The 18,713-nt window shown below is 35.7% G+C and overlaps 1 protein-coding gene across 25 annotated transcripts in view; it reads right to left on the bottom strand.

The window, feature by feature from the left end:
• The window catches only part of ASPH (aspartate beta-hydroxylase), a 120,792-nt gene that overhangs the window by 60,053 nt on the left and 42,026 nt on the right, over positions 1 to 18,713 (bottom strand). For 4 of the 25 annotated variants that reach the window (XM_074577094.1, XM_074577097.1, XM_074577103.1 and 1 more), the window contains 12 exons: positions 17,105 to 17,194; positions 15,634 to 15,708; positions 14,966 to 15,127; positions 14,196 to 14,255; positions 12,783 to 12,839; positions 12,232 to 12,276; positions 11,436 to 11,471; positions 7,365 to 7,403; positions 5,905 to 5,949; positions 5,686 to 5,727; positions 4,153 to 4,203; positions 3,089 to 3,133 (listed from right to left, as the gene is read on the bottom strand). In XM_074577094.1, coding sequence (XP_074433195.1) covers positions 3,089 to 3,133; positions 4,153 to 4,203; positions 5,686 to 5,727; positions 5,905 to 5,949; positions 7,365 to 7,403; positions 11,436 to 11,471; positions 12,232 to 12,276; positions 12,783 to 12,839; positions 14,196 to 14,255; positions 14,966 to 15,127; positions 15,634 to 15,708; positions 17,105 to 17,194 — 747 coding nt within the window. The remainder of the gene's footprint in view (positions 1 to 3,088; positions 3,134 to 4,152; positions 4,204 to 5,685; positions 5,728 to 5,904; positions 5,950 to 7,364; positions 7,404 to 11,435; positions 11,472 to 12,231; positions 12,277 to 12,782; positions 12,840 to 14,195; positions 14,256 to 14,965; positions 15,128 to 15,633; positions 15,709 to 17,104; positions 17,195 to 18,713) is intronic. The other 21 variants (XM_074577099.1, XM_074577104.1, XM_074577113.1 and 18 more) reach the window with 9 other exon arrangements.

Here is an 18,713-nt window from a genome sequence, read left to right on the forward strand (position 1 = left end):
GTTATTTTTCTTGTGTGTGATATACCCTGAAGTCAGCTAAGAAACTTTTGACGTGCACTCCAGCATATTGAAATCCCACACCTGATCTCTTCACTGACAGCGTGAGAATGTTCCTCACAGCTAAATTAATCCTCTGAACTATCTCCTGGTTTCTTTCCAAAACAAGTAAGTTTCTATGTTTCAGATAAAAATCAAACCGCTCCTAACCCACGGTTAGGACCTAAACTGGTGCCACCATGCTTCAAATGAAGTTCAATGAATTTATACTACCTATAAGGTAGTATAGGACTCTTTAGTGACATTTCTGAATATCTTTTACACTACCTGAAGTTATGTTTATTACATAAATAGATAAAACTTTTTTCTATGTAAAGAGTGCATATGTGTATATAAGAGTTCTTAATTCAGAAGAGAGTTCTTGACTGTCTCTAGTACAATGCACTTTAGTATTATTATTGCTGAAATAATAGGCAATACTAGCTTTGAATACCTGATGAAATTCACTTCTGATAACAAAAAAAACCCACACTGAATCCCCCATCACAAATTAAAAAAAAAAAAAAAAAAAAAAATCCCTGGTTGTGGTAGTTTAACCCCAGCTGGCAGCTAGGACCACGCAGCTACTCACTCACTTCTCCCTCTAACCCCAAGAAGGGTAGGGAGAAGAGGGAGAAAAGGAGGAGAAAAGAGAAAAAACTCATGGGTTGAGATAAAGACAGTTTAATAGAACAATAACGGAAAAGAACAATAATAAAAATGGCAAAAGAATATACAAAATAAAGTAATACAACACAAGTTGTTCACACCACATGGAGGTTGGTTGCCCATCCCATCCCTAGCAGTGATCACACATCCTTGTCCCCCAGCCAACCCCATTTATATACTGAGCATGACGTCTACGGTACGGAATATTCCATTGACCAGCTTCTATGAGAAGCTGAAAAAAGTCCTTGAAATCACCTTAACCTTAAACATAACCTTAAACATCACCTGGCAACAACTAGACAATATGCATTATCAACATTCTTTTCATACCAAATCTGAAACACAGCAACCACTAGCAACAAAATTAACTCTATCCCAGCTGAAACCAGGACATTGGTAAATATGAATTTCATATTCTAAGAGGAAAATGTGAGAATAATGTTGCCTTTAAACTGAAATTTTCACATCCAAAAAAGGCAGGTAAAAATATGTAATAGTAGGAAAAATTAGCAATTTAATAGTGATTATTAAATTGTGCCGGGGAGGTTTAGTCTGGATATTAGGAAAAATTTCTTCACCGAAAGGGTTGTCAAGCATTGGAACAGGCTGCCCAGGGAAGTGGTTGAATCACCATCCCTGGAGGTATTTAAAAGACCTAAAAAGGTGATTAGGGATGTGGTTCAGTGGTGGACTTGTCAGTGTTAGTTTTACAAACGAACTCTATGATCTTAAAGGTCTTTACCAACCTAAATGATTCTATGATGCTAAATAGAATATTTGGAAAACCATCCACTACGGTGCAAGACACATAAGATTTTTTTTTTGTGAAGGTAGAAAATTCATTTACTACTGCAAGACTAAAACATAAATTACAGCACAAAAAGCAACAGAAATGGTCCATAAAAATAACAATAAAAGATTTCAGGTTGATACTTGGATTCTGAATTTAGTCTTAAACTAGCCTAGGTTAAGTCAAGAGACCATCTCCATATCCTCATATCAGCACGACTGACACGGTGCAGTGGAATTATCTACTGTTGAAATTTTGTAAGGGCCTTTTTGTTACGTTAACTTTAAGCAGCAACACTGCCTGAGAGAAAACATCTTTTCCTGTTCTACAGTTCCAACCTAAAGCACAACAAACGAACTGAACACTACCTTTGCTGAACTTCTTGTCTATGCTGTCAAAGGTAACTACTGCTTGTTCCTATACTGATTATAAGCTCTAGATTAAAATATTTCTTATTCATTACAAACCAAAACATTTTTAGATAAGGCATCCGTTAATGAATACCTATGGCTTCAAATATTACAACACACCACATGGCTGTTACAATAAACAGATTAGAAAGACCTCAAAGACAACAGTTATGTATTGATATGAGCATTCAAATCACCTCAGGTAAGGTTTAGCACATAAATTAAATACATGAACTAAACAATGCCTCCAACCTGTACTGGGCCACCACACAAAGGCCTCCTGTGTTTTTTCACTTCACTGACTACTTCTGGCATGCCCAAGAACCAAATACAAGTTTCCCTTCCCACGAGGAAAAAAAACAACCCGCAGAATAACCTGGGCACCACGTCGCTTAAGAGCTTCTGCAAAGATTAACTGATCCAGAAAGATGCTCAGGCTAACCAGAACAAAACAGAAATATAGCTCTCAGGGCTCCTGGATTGCAGCTTCTGTGACGTACTGCTCAGTGTTTCACTCAACACAACTACTTTGTTATGAAGAACAAACTAGCAACTTGTAATACTTGACTTCAAGAAGCAGATGAAATGTAATAATATGCAGTCTTCAAATTTAGGAGCCATATAGGTACTCTAAAAATGGTTCTGGTAAACTCTGTGTTTGCTACTGTCAGGCAACAGATGGAAGAGCTGGAAGTGCTCTAGTTCTTAAAATCAGTTATGTCAAGAAAAATATGATGGCATGACAAAACAGCCCTGTTTCCAGACCAGTGCCCAACGAATGTGCCACAGTCGGACTTCAATAGATCTGACCGATACACAGAAGTGACAGCAGCACCACCTGTCATCAGTTACTCAAGAAAGGAAGTATGCACGTATTTTGAGACCTGAAATTTTTACATTTCCCTTTACACCAAAAGTATCCAGTTCTGAAATCATTAAAAATGAAGACGTAAATTAAAACTGCTCACAGCTTTATTTGGAAGGTTCCCATATAACCCAGTAACTATTATTAGATTTTATCCAGTACAAGATAAAAGTAATTCCTTCAAAACCAGGAAGCAACTTTAAAAGACAATAATGATATCCCTTCACTCCTCTCCACAAAGTAATTTGTTTGCAAACTTTACATGTAGCTATAGCTTAATTTTTGGGTGAAAAAGCCACACATTTAAGATTAACTTACCCACTAGATCATCATTTGAATAATCCTCAGCTTGAGCAGGCATTTCTGTAAGTCAAAATTGTACAAACATTTCAAACTGGAGAGTTCCCTGAACATTTACAAAAAGCTGCCTTTTTTTCCCCCCTTATGCTCAAAACAGTGACCTATCAAGACTGTTCTGTAATACTGCTTTTGCAGAAGTGAGATGCGAATTTTCCTCATCTGAATTTTTCCAGTGAAAAGATTAAGACTTTAGTAGGTCAATGAGTAAATTGCGGGATTGCACAGTTTCAAAAATTATTCTTCAAAATTCTGAAACCATACTATCTGAAGCACAAATCTCCCAGTGTTTCACATGCTACTACAGTATGGGCATAGAAAACATTCATATACTTATTATGTTCCCAACCGTAACTGTGAAATATTTGACTTCAAAATTCAGTTCTTTTTAATTCTGTACATACGTTTAAATTAGACATGTCACATTCCACCAAGTGCTATTACTGCTAATAGACTGAAGGTTGCACATAACTCCATATTCACACGGAGGGAGCAAGGCTCACCAGAAAAGAATTCATAATAGCCAGGTTGCTGGCTGTAGACAATAAGAAGAATCGAAGAGGGGGAAATATATTCTCTGACTCAGGAACCCCATAAATAACGTGCACAAAGCTGGGGAGACATTACACTTCATTGTATTTCTTACATATACTCTCTTTTCCTGAGCACGCATTACTGACTGGCTGATGGGAAACAGAGCATAGCAAAGAAATCTTCTACTTTACATGACCTAATATCGCCATTTTTATTGCTATAAGTATTTCTGAACTGGAAGCACTATCAGCTTCTAAAACTGAAGAGTGCTCTGTAAGACATTAAAATGTTGTCATTAAAAACCTCAAGATGCTAGATTTCAACAACACAGTTATGTTTCTCTTTAAAAGAAAAAAAAAACGCAGAAAAGGTTACAAATATTTGTGGGTTTTTGTAGTATAGAATTCTATTCTAAGATATTTATCATTCTAAATTTTTAATTTATTTTTTTTTTTTAAGTAGCAAACTCATGCAAAAGATAATATACAAACCTGATTCCTCTGGTTCAGTGGCCACAACATCTTCTGTATGCTTACTTTCTACTGTTACAAAGAAAACATTAAAAGTTACACACTGTACGTTCACAATTTTGCTTTTATTCCCCACCAGCCACACCATCAAATTAGTATCAAACAAATAGGAAAACCTAAACTGCAGAACAACCAACTAGGTTAACTTATGAGTAGAAAAAAGGTACCGAATGTATTTCACAACCAAAAGTTTAGCTCCTCTTTGTTACTGACTTCCATTGCTATTACGCCCCGCCCCCCCCAATTATTTTGGTTACAATTGTTACTAATGTGAAAGTTATGTTTATTTCCCCATTTAACTATATTAGAACATATTTTTCAAATGGAAAACCTAAATAAATATAGCATCAAATCCTACACACTGGTCAGATTAAACTGCTTAGATCACCTTGCTTTAGCTGACTGAATTAACGTCACGTTTGGAAAAAATTTTTAACTTCTTAGAGCAAAACCTCAAATTACATTTGACCCAGTACTCACTTAAAAGTCTCTGACACCAGCACAACAAAAAAAAAATAATTCACAACTTAATCTTTTTTAGTAATAGTGTGAGATATTAACATATTCCATTCCTCCAACTGAAGCTCTAAGCACTTCGCAAGAATGACATGAAGTTCAACAAGGCCAGTGCTAGGTCTGCACCTGTGTTGGGGCAAGCCCCAGTACCAATACAGACTGGTGGATGAAGAGACTGAGAGCAGTCCTACAGAGAAGGACTTGGAGATTCTGGTGGAAGAAAAACTGGACATGAGCCGGCAATGTGCATGTGCAGCCCAGAAAGCCAACTCTGTTCTGGGCTGCAGCAAAAGCAGTGTGGCCATCAGGTCGAGGGAGGTGATTCCCTCTACTCCACTCTCGTGAGATGGCACCTGGAGGAGCACTGTGTCCAGCTCTGGGGTTCCCAGCACAAGACAGACATGGACCTCTTAGAGCAGGTCCAGAGCAGGACTTCAAAAATGATCAGAGGGCTGGAGCACCTCTCCGATGAGGACAGGCTCAGAGAGTTGGGCTTGTTCAGCCTGGAGACGAGAAGGCTCTGGGGAGACCTTATTGCAGCCTTTCAGTATATAGAGGGGTTATAATAAGGAGGATGGAGGGAGACTTGTTACCAAGGCCTGTTGCGACAAGACAAGGGGCAACTGTTTTAAAGTGAAAGGTTAGATTTAGATTGGACATAGGGAAGAAATTCTTTTATGATGAGGGTGGTGAAACACAGGAACAAGTTGTCCGGAGCAGCTGTGGATGTCCCATGATTGGAAGTGTTCAAAGACAGGTTGGATGTGGTTTTGATCAAGCTGATGTAGTGAAAGATGTCCCTGCCCATGGCAGAGGAGCTGGACCAGATGATCTTTGAAGGTCCCTTCCAACCCAAACCATTCTATGATTCTATATAGCACATTTCTCTATTTCATTTTTTGCTTGTTGTTTAAATTAAATTAAGAAATATAAACGGAAGAAAAAATGTTTCCTTTCACAAACTATAAAAACTCATACCTGACAGCTCTTTATCAGTATCAAAATCTTCAATAATTTCATCTATAAGAAAAAGTATAAAAAGAAAAAAGGTTTTTTGTTTGGTTTTTTTAATTATTATTATTTGTTTTGGTGTTTTTGTTTGTTTGTTTGTTTTTTGTTTGGGTTTTTTTCACTGGATTTCAAAATGGATTTTTTTCATCAAAACGCTTTAAGATCACAATTACAAAACATATATACCTGGCTCTGTGACTTCATTCACCTCCTCTGGAAGGTCCTCAACAGCTAAGAAAACATTCAAGGCAGAGCACTAATGAAGTCAAGCCCTCAATTGATGAAACTTACATACAACACAAAAGAACATAGCTAGCACACCACATTTAACTGAGAACAGTAAATTGCTATAAACGAAAAGGAACTTCGATGAATTTGAGGGGAAAAAAAAAAAAAGAACTGCCGTATTCATTAGGTAAATATTTCAAGATTGTACCTTCTGAACAAGCGTTGTTTGGATTAAGAAACGGTAATTTTAAAAACAAAAATGTTAAAAACACTCCTTAACCTTTCTAAGCATAATCAGTATTCCCACCTTCACCTTTTGCAGCATCAACACCATCTGCTAGACATATTAAAAAACAAAAAACCAAACCCTATAAACTTCTACATGAAAAGTCTTTGTCTTTTTATTTGGATAAACATGCAATTCTTTGGTGGGTCCTACTTTCCTTCCTTTGGACATTGAGCAAGTTTGACTTTAATTACGGATTCCACGGAAAAATAAATTATTTTAATTTTCTTTCAATATGGCAACTTTTAACTCATTTGACTGTCCTCTTAAGCTTATGATCACAAAGGTGACAAAACAGATACTTACAAATTATTTGTTACACTAGAGAATTTCTTGACTTCATTCTAAACTAAACATTTGTGTCTTTTTCAATCAGCTGTCCAAGTTGACTCTCAAAGAGCTGGTATTTCAAGACAACAAAATACACAGGACCAAAAGAGAGGACTGTAGACAAATAATTTTTAATTGCTTCTGCTAATTAGAGAAAAGCATGAGCAAGAAGTATGGATCAAAGCAGAGCCAGTATTGACAGCCTGTAAATTCTGAATGATCTTAAGCACTGGTTACAAGGTTATAAGCAAGGCTCATGGCAGGTTGAATGTCTATGCTGAACTACTGTTCCAAATGTCCACAAAAAGCCTCGCATGCCCCAGTTTGTGTCACTTGAGACCCCAGGTGACTTGAGACCTTAAAATGAATCCTCAAGGATGGTATATTAAAAGAAGGCAGCTCAGTTCATAGTCAAAAACCTAAATTTATAACTACACAGACTGTACATAATATATAATAATATATAATATAGTGTGACTGATAATCACACAGATTACATATTTCAATATATATAAATAGCAATATATATATTTCAATATATATAAATAGCAAGATTAAGTTAATGATTTTTATGCTAACTTTACAAAAATATTTCTCTGATTTTGAATATCATTTATATTCCAAATAACATTTATTTTAGTGGTATTTCTACTTTAATTACATATGAAACAAAGATTTTCTAATATGCTCCATATATATAAATATATATATATGGGGAGATGTGTGTGGGAGTGTACACACAACCCACACACATATACACACACATACACATATATATACACATACATATCCATATATATACCTGTATCTTCAGTCTCAGCCTGCTTTTCGTGTTTTGGTTCTGAAAGGAAAGAAAAATAAAGTTCCTAGGTGGTCAATATGCATGAAGTATCCCACAAAATTGGTTGTTAAGCATTCAGTTAATTTCTTCACTGATAAATGCAAAACTCTCAAAGACTTTCTCCAGTTTTGAGGTAAACTGCACCTTTACTGGAGCTTGCAGTAGAAATTCTAGACAAGACACAAATGTGAACATAATGCTGAAATTTCAGGCATTTCTATCTACACAGATAAAACACCGAAAACAATGACAACAATAATGCTATCATTCTGTACAATTTCATAATTCACCTACACTCCTAATCTTTGAGTAAAGAGCCAATCTGATTTTTGTAACTCTGAAGAAGAAATAGGTTAACAATATTTATTACTTTACTTTAGGTAATGTCTGAAAATAGACAAAAATGGTATCCATTAATTGTCTGACTTTTCAATACACATTTATTGTGAATTTTAGCACTAAAGTTGTTAAATGTTCATCCAGTGTTTTGGATAATTTTGTTTTCTAAACAGGTACTAACCCTCCTCTGAAAAAGGTTATTTACATAAGACTTTAGAAAATAATTTTTTTTTTTTTTAAGAAATAAAATCTTTCTACTGTTTTTTTATCTTAAAAGGCACTAATAGTCACTTAGCTCCCCCTCCATGCCTTAAAAAAGTTCTTACAGCATATTCGTTAAAAAAAAACCCTCTTCATTTCTACTGAAAATCACAAATTTGCCTTCTTTCTCTAGTTTCACTGCCACAAATTGTATAAAACTTTTCATAAAACTACTGAAACGTGCATACAATAAGTGAGTTCCTGCATTCCAAGTTACACAATCAATCCATTTACACACTTCACCGTGGGCATATACACTCATTTCAACTGAAGAATTTTTAGCATTAGCAATAACTGCAGAAGGTATGAAGAAACGGTTCCTTTCAATATGCCAGACACCTTCAGTTTCTCCCGACACCATGCAAGGTAGAAGCGATAACAGACACTGCAATTCTGTTACAGCTAGTCACTGATTTGAATTAAGAACCAAGTCATAGTTGATTTGAATTAAGAACCAAGAACCTAGTCGTAGCAAGAGTCAGAAAAGAAGCTGAACTGGTTGAACTGCTCTGGCCAACAATCATCTTGGCACTGCCCTCTCAGCTTTCCGAGAATTCCAAAAAGCACCATGATTGGAAAAAAAATATGGCATCAGAGGGTCTGCCGTCAGAGGGGAAACACATGTGATAGAGATGGAGAAGATGCATTGACTCTAGAATAGAGAAGCTTATACTTCTGCTGGTTTCTCAGATGTTTGCATCTGAGGCTTTAACATGAATCTTCTTGTGGATGTGAACTGCAGTTATGGAGCTAATGTGAAAAACACAAGTTCTACATTTGAGAGAAATATATCTCCATGATGGAACTCCATCCCTTCTTTGACTTTAGAAAACTGGTGCTAAAAACTCTCTTCTGAAAAAGAGCAAATCTGTTTCATTTTGATACAACCAAAAGCATGTTGAAAGGTACAAGAAAGATGGGCCAGGAGACAACAGAGATGAAAACTATGTACAAGAACTGCTAAAATGGTGTGTAGCACACATTCATGAACAATTACAACTCCCATGCCCTGAAACTGGATAGACAGCTCAGAACAAAAAAACAGCGTGTCACAGAAAGATGGCTCACATCTTTCAGCACATCTTCAGAGACATCCATGGTTACAGAATCACAGAATCTTCATGGTTGGAAAGGACGCTTAAGACCATCTAGTCCAACCAAACAACCTATGATCTCTGCCACTAGAGCATGCCTTGAAGCGCGACATCTAGATGTTTCTTAAATACCTCTGGGGATGGTGACTCAACCACCTCCCTGGGCAGGCTGTTCCAGTGCCTGACCACTCTTTCAGTAAAGTAATTCTTCCTAATATCTAATCTAAACCTCCCCTGCCACAACTTCAGACCATTTCCCCTGGTCCTGTCATTATTCACCTGGGAGAAGAGGCCAACACCCACCTCTCTCCAACCTCCTTTCAGGTAGTTGTAGAGGGCAACTGGTTGGCTGGTTAGCTCAAACCTTAAAGGACTGACAACTTAAAATGAATTTTTAGGACTGACTGTGATTAGACTTTCTTCCCTAGCTGTGTCTCTCATCTTTTCTAGGGATCCTGATAGCAATTTCTGATGATTTTCTCTGGTTATTTCTGAGATGCCAATGATCACCTGAAAATAAGGGTGCCTGTACACAGGTCTGCCCTTGGAACAGCGGAATTCCAACTATCTTAGTAACTTCATGTAACTTTCAAGATGAGAGGACGAGGGAGGAAGGGGGACGGGGAAAACAATGAAATCTTGGAAATGCCAAGAACACTCAATGCGTTACCTGATTGGTCTTTTTCTTCTACATTGCTCCAGGCTAGAGCTTTCAAATGAAATTCCTCTAAAAAGTAAAAAGGAAGCATTGTGCTTTCTCTCATGACCAGAATGTCTTGAAGGAAGAACTTGAAAGCAAGGCAAAATTCTGCCATGAAAAGGTGAACTTTTATCAAGAGAAAAACCGTTTATCACGGGTTATATTGAAGTGCAGGCAAAATTCCCTGCTTAAAAAAGACTGACAATTCAGTAGCAAAGAATAACAATTTTTTGACAATCGCCTCCTACCTTGGAATTTCCTTCTGAGAAAAAGAATGGAACTTCCTATTCTCTTTATCAGCCTAATCAGAGGACTTGGTATAAGTAAAGAAAGAGTAGAAAAAAAAACCCTAAATATGATTTATCTCATACTATTTAAAACTTGTATTGGAGCACACAGCAATCATGCTTGCAGAAGCACATGAACTACTCACAAAATAGAGAATCATTGTTATTGTGCTGGGGCCACGGAATACTGCAGAATATGAAATAGTTTTGGAACTGATTCTATGGAAAACTGATGCAAATTAATTTGGGAACCTCCATGATCACCTCACTCCAAAAGCAGGTAAAGATGACTCTTCCCAAGGGTAGGGAACATGGAAACATTCTCTGCTCATATCACCACTACATACTGAAGCAGCATGAAAAGTAAAGATTATAAATTGCACTCCTCCTTCCTATCTATGTGTAAGAAGCAAGAGAAGTGATTCTTGATTAGGATCTGATTGTACAATAACTATATGCTGGAAAGAGTAAACAATAAGCCCAGGGAAAAAGCTAGGTCTCTCTTGCTTTTCCATCCTATTGATGCTGACACCTTTTGTCCAGGGCATCACAGCTGAAGCAAATAATTATTTTCTGCAGCCTGAGAAAGACATGGAATAAGGGCTGAATACACCTTTGGGCCACTGAAAGTCTTTCAATGGCATTTTGACTTCTATCCCAAAGGTGGATGTCAGAATTTCCACCCAATGACAAAGAACAAACCTCAAGCTTTTCTGTCTCAAATAATTTGAGGTTAAGAATTTCTGTCCTTTGCTCAGGTTACATAAAAATAGACAATAAACAAGGGTGCTTTGAAGATATGCTTAACTTTTCTGAAGTACAGTAGCCCCCAGAAGGATCTCAAAGAAGGAATCACAACCACATGCCTTTGTTTCAAGACTGTGACCAATAGTCGTCATCTTTACTTTTTGATTTGGTCTCAGCAATCATTAGCAAATCATTACCCAAATCAAACTAAGACAGAGTAACCTCCGAAGACCTAGTAGTTACGGACAAGAGGTAACACTGAGGTATGCTGATGCAATGAACTACAGCTGACTTGGCCAGGGCTTCATAAGAAAAAGTACATGCAGTGTCTTCGACATTCTTATGCCACATAAGCATAAAGTATGACAAAGAGGACCAATATGGGAATATAATCTATACACATACTCTACAGTTGTTCCAGTGATAAAGACCGATTGACTGCTTACATACACAGGGAGCCTGAACATAGAACAAACAGAACCCTGGGTTAAGAACCTGCAAAGTAATGTGACAGCATGGAAAATTTAAAGAAAAAGTAATTTCACTTCCATATTAACAAAAGACTTTGATACTATCACTTCAGTAAATATAGCAGTTGTCATACCATGGTCTTCATTATAATCCCCATGCACTCCATCATCTGTTTAAAGGAAAAAAAAAATCAGTATGAAAATTCACATAATTTTAAGACAATAAATACACATAAATAATACAGTGTCAAGGTTATTCAGGACAAAAAAAAAAGATATTCAAAACTATAATATTTTATACCGTATTGAAGTTAATAAGAGCTTAAAGTTAAAGATTTCTAAAAGATCCTGTGAAATGAACTGAATAATTTTCTGGCATCACAAGACAGACTTAAAAAAGATAAAGCACTATCAAGCAGGCTTTACTTATACAGTTAGTTAAATCATCACAAATTACCTACATTTCAGAATGGAAATACTCATAAATCATTTCTACACACAGCAAACTTTGACAGTGGGATTTTGGAATCTGCTTGTTATGGCTTGCTTGCTTTTTAATTTTTTATTTTTTTTTTAAACAGGTACTACTTTTTTCCTGACACTTACCACACTAACTTCAACTTCTTTGACAAATTCAGATTACTTTTTATCCACACAAAAACATCTATGCAATTTAAAATGCAACCATCCTTTCTCCTGGAACTTTAACTCTCAAAATATTATTCTGCCTATTTGGTTGACATTACAGAAAAGCAGTATTCATGTAGGTCTTTGTATTTTTTCAAAATGTAAATAAAAATATAGATGTAATAACTTACTAAGGAACTGATGCTATCTATAAGCTCCAATGTTTTGAACTTTTCTTTGTCTTGGTTTAGGGCCAAAATTCAATTAAACTTCAATAGAAAGGATTAAGGCTTTGGACTGTACCTGTGTAATGTTCAGTAGCATCTTCTAGCATTAGTTCAGAGTCACCTTTAATAAAAATACTTAGTATTTTATATTCTAATCAAGTTTTCATGCAACAGCTAAATAGCATAAGATAAGTCAAAAAAGTAAAATATTTATCTCAAGAATAACAGAACTAAACATATTGAATTAATACGACAATGTTTTATTTGAAAGTGACGGCTGGATTGTAAAACACATCAGGGTAAACATCATAAGTCACGCTATATAATAAGTTCATGCAAATTTGTATGTAGGCTTTTAATAGGCCTTTGATAACCCACTGATTAAACTGGAAGACGCCTGACAGAACAAGGTATTTAGGTAATATTTGTGATTGGATTCATGGAGTGCTGTCTTCACAACTGTTATGGTAACACAGCTGCAAAAATCAGGCTTATTTGAAACTACCTGAAAAACTGCTCGAAAATAAAACTGTGACTAAACAGTCGATATGACGCGTTATTTTGAAGCGTGTTTAAAAATATATAAATGATTATATTATTAATCTGAAATCATTAAAATTTACAAACCTGGAGCTTCTGGATCAGTTACTGTCTTTTCCACATCCATATCATACTCATATGAAACTGTAAATTAAATATGAAAAAAGACATATTTTTTAAATTAGAAATATTAAATATTTTTAATACTCAGTTATTTTAACTTGCTTCCATAATGTGTCTGTCAATAGCTAAACGTAGCTCCCTAGTTGAAAACTGACAAATGAAAACCTTACAGACACTTGCAACTTGACACGTGGCAATTTAATGGAAGGTGTTGGGCCATCCTCTCCTCTTCTAGTCCTCTATTATACCCTCAGTATGAAAAATAGATCCACAAAAGCCACAGAACACAAGATAAGAGCCAGAAATCAGATCTTGAGAAATATTCACATTCCCTTCTGGCATCACAAATTTAGAGCAATTTACTTTTTGTCATTGCATAGCTAAATATGTGGATTACTCTTCTGTGACTACAATTCTTTGTGATGTTATTAACATACTCAGTATGATACATCTGACAGCACATGGTACTGAAGGTAAAGTAACAATCCTTTTACTTCAGAAGCACTGCAGCTTGGATTCTAAATCGGTAACTGAAACACAGTAATCTCCCGCAAAGGTAGAAATAAGCAGTTTTAGCTGTATCAAACAAATAAAATTAATTTTATGTCATATTTGGCATCAAACAAGACTGTGAAGTCCAGAACAAACGTTGAGCCAAAGGTAAGAAGCCTAGTCCAAACAGAAATCAATGTCTAATACAAATGGAAGAGGCTGCCCTGTACTATAAAGAAGTGTTATTAACACCCAGAAGAAAATACTTATCAGACAGTAGGGAAACTGTAATAACCACTCAATGTTTCTTCATTACGGGCAAGATGAGCTAAGGCTCATCTTGTGGTACCAAGCACAATATGAAGATGACTATAAGCTAATTGGATTAGTCCAGACAAATTTTCAAAAAGTTTTAAAGATGAATTAGGGTGTGCAGAAAGACAGTGCAAGGACAATTCAGAATGGAGTCCTTGGTGCTGACTCACTCTCAGATAGCGTAATTGGCCATAAAGAAACAAACAGTCCTGAAGGAAAGGTTACAAACTGGACCCTTCTGAAAGGTGACAGGTTACAGATCCCAATCACACACAACAGCCAGAAACACATAAAAAGGTAAAAATGAAATTTTTGCACAAATTAGAGCAAGGCTTCCATACCTATCATCCCTTCTTTTTAAGAATCATTTGCAATAGCAAATGTGAAACAGTCATCTGAGTCAGACTATAAATATCCAAGACAATCAAGAACAGTTGTTTGGAGAAAAAAAAAATTCCCCAATTTTGTATTACTAAACCAGTCTAACCTTTTCTATTTTGCTTTCTCATATAATTTGCTACATTGAGGCAGAAAACAAATGTTAATAAGTTTGGAAAAACAAAATGATACCTGGAGCTTCGTATGGTTCAGACTCCACTGCTCCAAGATCATCTACCAAAAGATCAGCATCTGAGAAACAAAGATGCATTTACAAACAGATGACCTCCATTACATGAGTTTTTCAAAAAGAGGTATTAAGATATATGTAAAATTTTCAGTACTGCAGATAAAAAGCATTCAGAAATATTTTTGCCTAAGTTGGATTTAGATCATATGATTCTACTTTATATTTTGAACACAAACAATTTTTATTATCCTGTCAATGCCTCAGGGCAGTAGGATATGAGTATCTTCTTTATATGATGCTATGTTCTCAGCAGGACTTGCAAAACAGTTCATGTACAGTTCTTTTAGAGAGCCACATCAGAATGAAACCAGAGGGAGAAGTCTCTCTACAAAAGGCTGTGCTAATAAACTCTTAAAATTGAGTTTAATCAACTAGGAAGTCCAGAAGCAGACTCCATACAGATATTACAGAAGACACTTTATTGGGGGAAGATATGCATAGCTGCAGCAAGATTAATTTGTTTGGTTGAAAGCCAGTACAGCAGTAAGTAAACAAAAATACATAGCTACCTATATTCCAAAATACATGGGATTGAAATATCCCGTTTTGATTTTTAAAACAGTATTTCTTTGCTAAATAATACTTGCTGTAGTTGATATTTGCTAAGTCTCTATTGCAAGCATAAATTAAGAGTCAAGATTTAGTGAGATATATTTCCATTTGTCTGTTCTTGGTTTTGGCAAAGTTTAAGTATATTTAGTCATCCAGATACCTTTCTGAACTGAATCTGGTGTCTCATATGCTTCTGGCATTTCATTCTCTAATTCTCTGAGCAAGTCATCTGCTGTAGGAGCTTCAAAAGTTTCTCCATGTATTTCTTCCTTTGCTTGCCACTGGTCATTTATACTTTCGTCTACATCTTCATGTTTCTCTCCTAATCAACAATACAGATTGTTAGAGAATAGACACTCTTTGGTAAATTCTATTACCAACAAATATTCCGTCTTCAGCACATCTGTTGTGTTTTTCAGGTAGTCTCCAAAGGGAACAGGAAGTCAGAAGACTTGTCTGCACGTTACAGCAGTATAAACTCAAAGTATCTGCACTGACTTCCCAGTGCCGCCTTTGCTCATGGAGAAAACCACAGCAAAAGCCACCTCTGTTTACCCATTCTTGCACTATATGCAGTATCTTGAGCAAGTTCTTGTCAGCTGACTGATTTGAGCTACTGCTGTCAAACACCTCTGGGTAAGAGGCCACAGTTTTACTATTTGGTTACTGAACTTTCTGAATTTTCTTGAAGATGACAAATTAGCTGATTAGAACGTTTTGTGCAGGCAAAAGTACTTCAAGTGCATACCAAAACCAGACTCTGAGATTTGTCTAGCCTATGGCAGTATTTATAAATTCTTCAGTGATTTCTAAGTGCTAATGCATTACCAGGCTGGGAATGGAGCGCTTCATGAAGAACAGACTGAATTTCTTCTTCCAATTCTACGTCAGCATTCTTGTGCTCTAAAAGGATCATAAATTGCAGTGAAGGTAAGTGCAAAAGGCAAAGTCTAACATTAGCTCAAGGCTTGCAGCTTTTAGTTGTCTCCATAAAGTTTTTACTCCATTCCATAAAGTTCCATAGAGATTGACTTGGTGAACCTCTGCAACTCACGCAATTACAGAACCAATTTGGTTTTGCTTACTCTCCAACAGGGGAAGTACTGCATCAATCACATCAGATTCTTTCTGAAGATGAATTAGAAAAATTTATCTACACTGGATTTTCTGCACGTATCTTTTTTCTCAGTGGCAGTAACATTAATAACTTCAGGTAACTATTCAAACCAAGAATTCTTCTCTAAGTAGTTATTTTACTAATGCTTTCATCCATTACTTTCTTGCCATTTAGGCAGCAGCACTGGCATGTCATATTTGATAACAAAATGTCACTTGCAGAAGTGGGGGTCTGTTGGTTTTATAAACAGGGAAAATATATACTAACATTACAATATCAAGGTCTTCTGGCAATTCACAGCAGAATGAATCACAAACTGATTTCTGGGACAAGTGATTGTCATCTAACACACCAGCCCAAGGCATAACAGGAATTTGTATGAAGTGTTGCCTTCATATAAATGCAATAGCATACACAGTATACAACTTAAAAACCCACCAACAATAAACAAACAACAAACAGACAAAAAAAATCCAACAAGCAACTTTTTAAGATAAATCAATATTCACTTTTCTACTAAAACCAGTATTATATCATAAATATAATAAATGCAGCTTCTAGTCTTGAAAAAAATAAACATTTTAAAAATCCCATGAGTATTAGTAAAATTTATTAGGTACAAGAGGAATTCAAGAAAAAAAAACTATTTTTACGTGTCAGATTTCAGATAAATGATTTGCATTTTAGTGTTATTCAGAGAGTATATATATTTTCCTTTTCCTTGAAGGGGCTTATCCTACTTGGTGTTTGTGTGAACCTAACACAATAACCCATAAATGTGGAGCATATGGTCAATAAAACGGAATATAGAATTTGTTTGAAAATATTTGCAAATATTGGTATGCTGTGCATACTATTGCATACGTATCAAAACCACAACTGTACACCAGCAGAAAGTTATTCTGATGCTGTATGGTTCCAACAGTAACCACGAGAGCTGACAAGAATGTGTTCTATACATTTAAACTATAAACTTTTCATGGTAAGTAATTTATATTAAGTTATGAACAGTAGCTCCCACTAAATAAACTATAGTGGAGTAAGCAACAAATAAAAGCAATGAAAGATTATTTTGCTACCCAAAGAAATAACACAATGAGTTCACGTGCTGAAGAAACAGAATTCTAATTCAAACGAAGCATCGTGTCTTTTGTTTCATCTGTGGTTTGCAAAAGGCCTTACCTGATTCGACATATGACTTCTCAGCAGGCTGGATGGTCTCCTCAGAGTCTTGTGATGGTGGCTGTGCTGGGACAGATCTTTCTTTAAGGCCTGCATTTTTCAGTTATAAAGTTAACTTTATGCTCTCTTTGATCTGATTCAATTATAAACTAAGAAAGTTGCTTTAATTGTATTAACTGTCAATAAACTCTCCAAAACGTATTCAAACAATAAATCACAATTACAGGGCTGTCCTGATACACAGTGATATATACAAAGACTAAGGTATATTCAGATAATAAACAAATATGTTTTGAAGACAAACATACAACTAAGGGAAAAAGGGGCAGAAATTTAAGTTATTTCAAAATAACCGAGAGAAGTGCCTACGCTATTCTCAACATCGATTCAGCATCCGGAAGAAAAATAGGGAGGAGCTTTTTCTGGTTTTGGGCAAAAAGTACTTCACATGATCAATTTTATAGGTTTTATGAAGAACTAATTTGAACATTATAACATGCTGCTCAGAATGAGAAGAGGAATTTTGAATTCGTATGTTGAATCTTAGAAGATTTGATTAAGAGAACTGCAGTTTCTTCAAAATACGGTAATCTCAATCTCCAGTTTCTTTTGACAATTAAATTCCTACTGAAAAAATATGACTGACAGAATTTCACCACTAAGATACTTACTACCTATACCACAGAGTCTTTCTAGATCAAAGCATAATGAATAGAAAGCAACCCATAACAGCAATGATCAACACCATAGTAAGAGATCAAGATAACTCATAGCCTTGAAAGGTTATACCACATCCTCAAGAAAGAATGCATTGGTATTAGCCTAATCCACCTCTCAACTATCTTTTAGGAAGGATTCAAGCAAGACTTAAATAAGAGAGTTTCAAGATTGGGTATAAGAAAAAACTTATTCACACACATGCACCCACACACATCCCCTGCTACGAGGACAAACAAATCAATGGAAAAAGCTGCACAGAGAGTTTGTGCATTCCCATCCTCAGAGGTTTTAAAGCCCACACTGGATAATGGCCAGCGTAACCTGGTCATACCTCGGAGATAACCCTGTTTTGAGCAGGATGTTGGAATAATAATCTACTGAAGTCCCTTCCAGACAGAATTCTCCTATGTCATTTTTCCTAGGTTCATATTTAGGTATGAGTTCCAAAGTCAATTAAGATACAACTACATTCTTAAATAAACACACACACTGCCCAAAACAAATTGGTTTCTCAAGAGATGCATACACAGAAATCAATAGAAAATGGTAATTATGAAAACAGAGGCTACACTGTAATGAACACTCCTGTACTGCTAACAATCTTGTGAAAGTAACTTCAAGTGGAACAATGTAAGTATTATATTTCAAGTCAATAAAATTAAGAGAAACTAATATTACTAGGTTTCTACTGGACTAAAAAATATCTCAATACAAATAGGACTAGTATGCCTCAAAATAACTTTGTGTGAACTAGCAAGATTTTATTATTTTATGCATTGTGAGAAAAACACATTCAATGTGAACAAACAGAATTAATCCTACTTACACATTTTTACACTTTTTAAATCACCTGAAGATAAGTAGTTAGCTTATATCTAAAAGTATTATA

Source organism: Larus michahellis, chromosome 2, assembly GCF_964199755.1.
Source record: "Larus michahellis chromosome 2, bLarMic1.1, whole genome shotgun sequence".
Taxonomy (NCBI): domain Eukaryota; kingdom Metazoa; phylum Chordata; class Aves; order Charadriiformes; family Laridae; genus Larus; species Larus michahellis.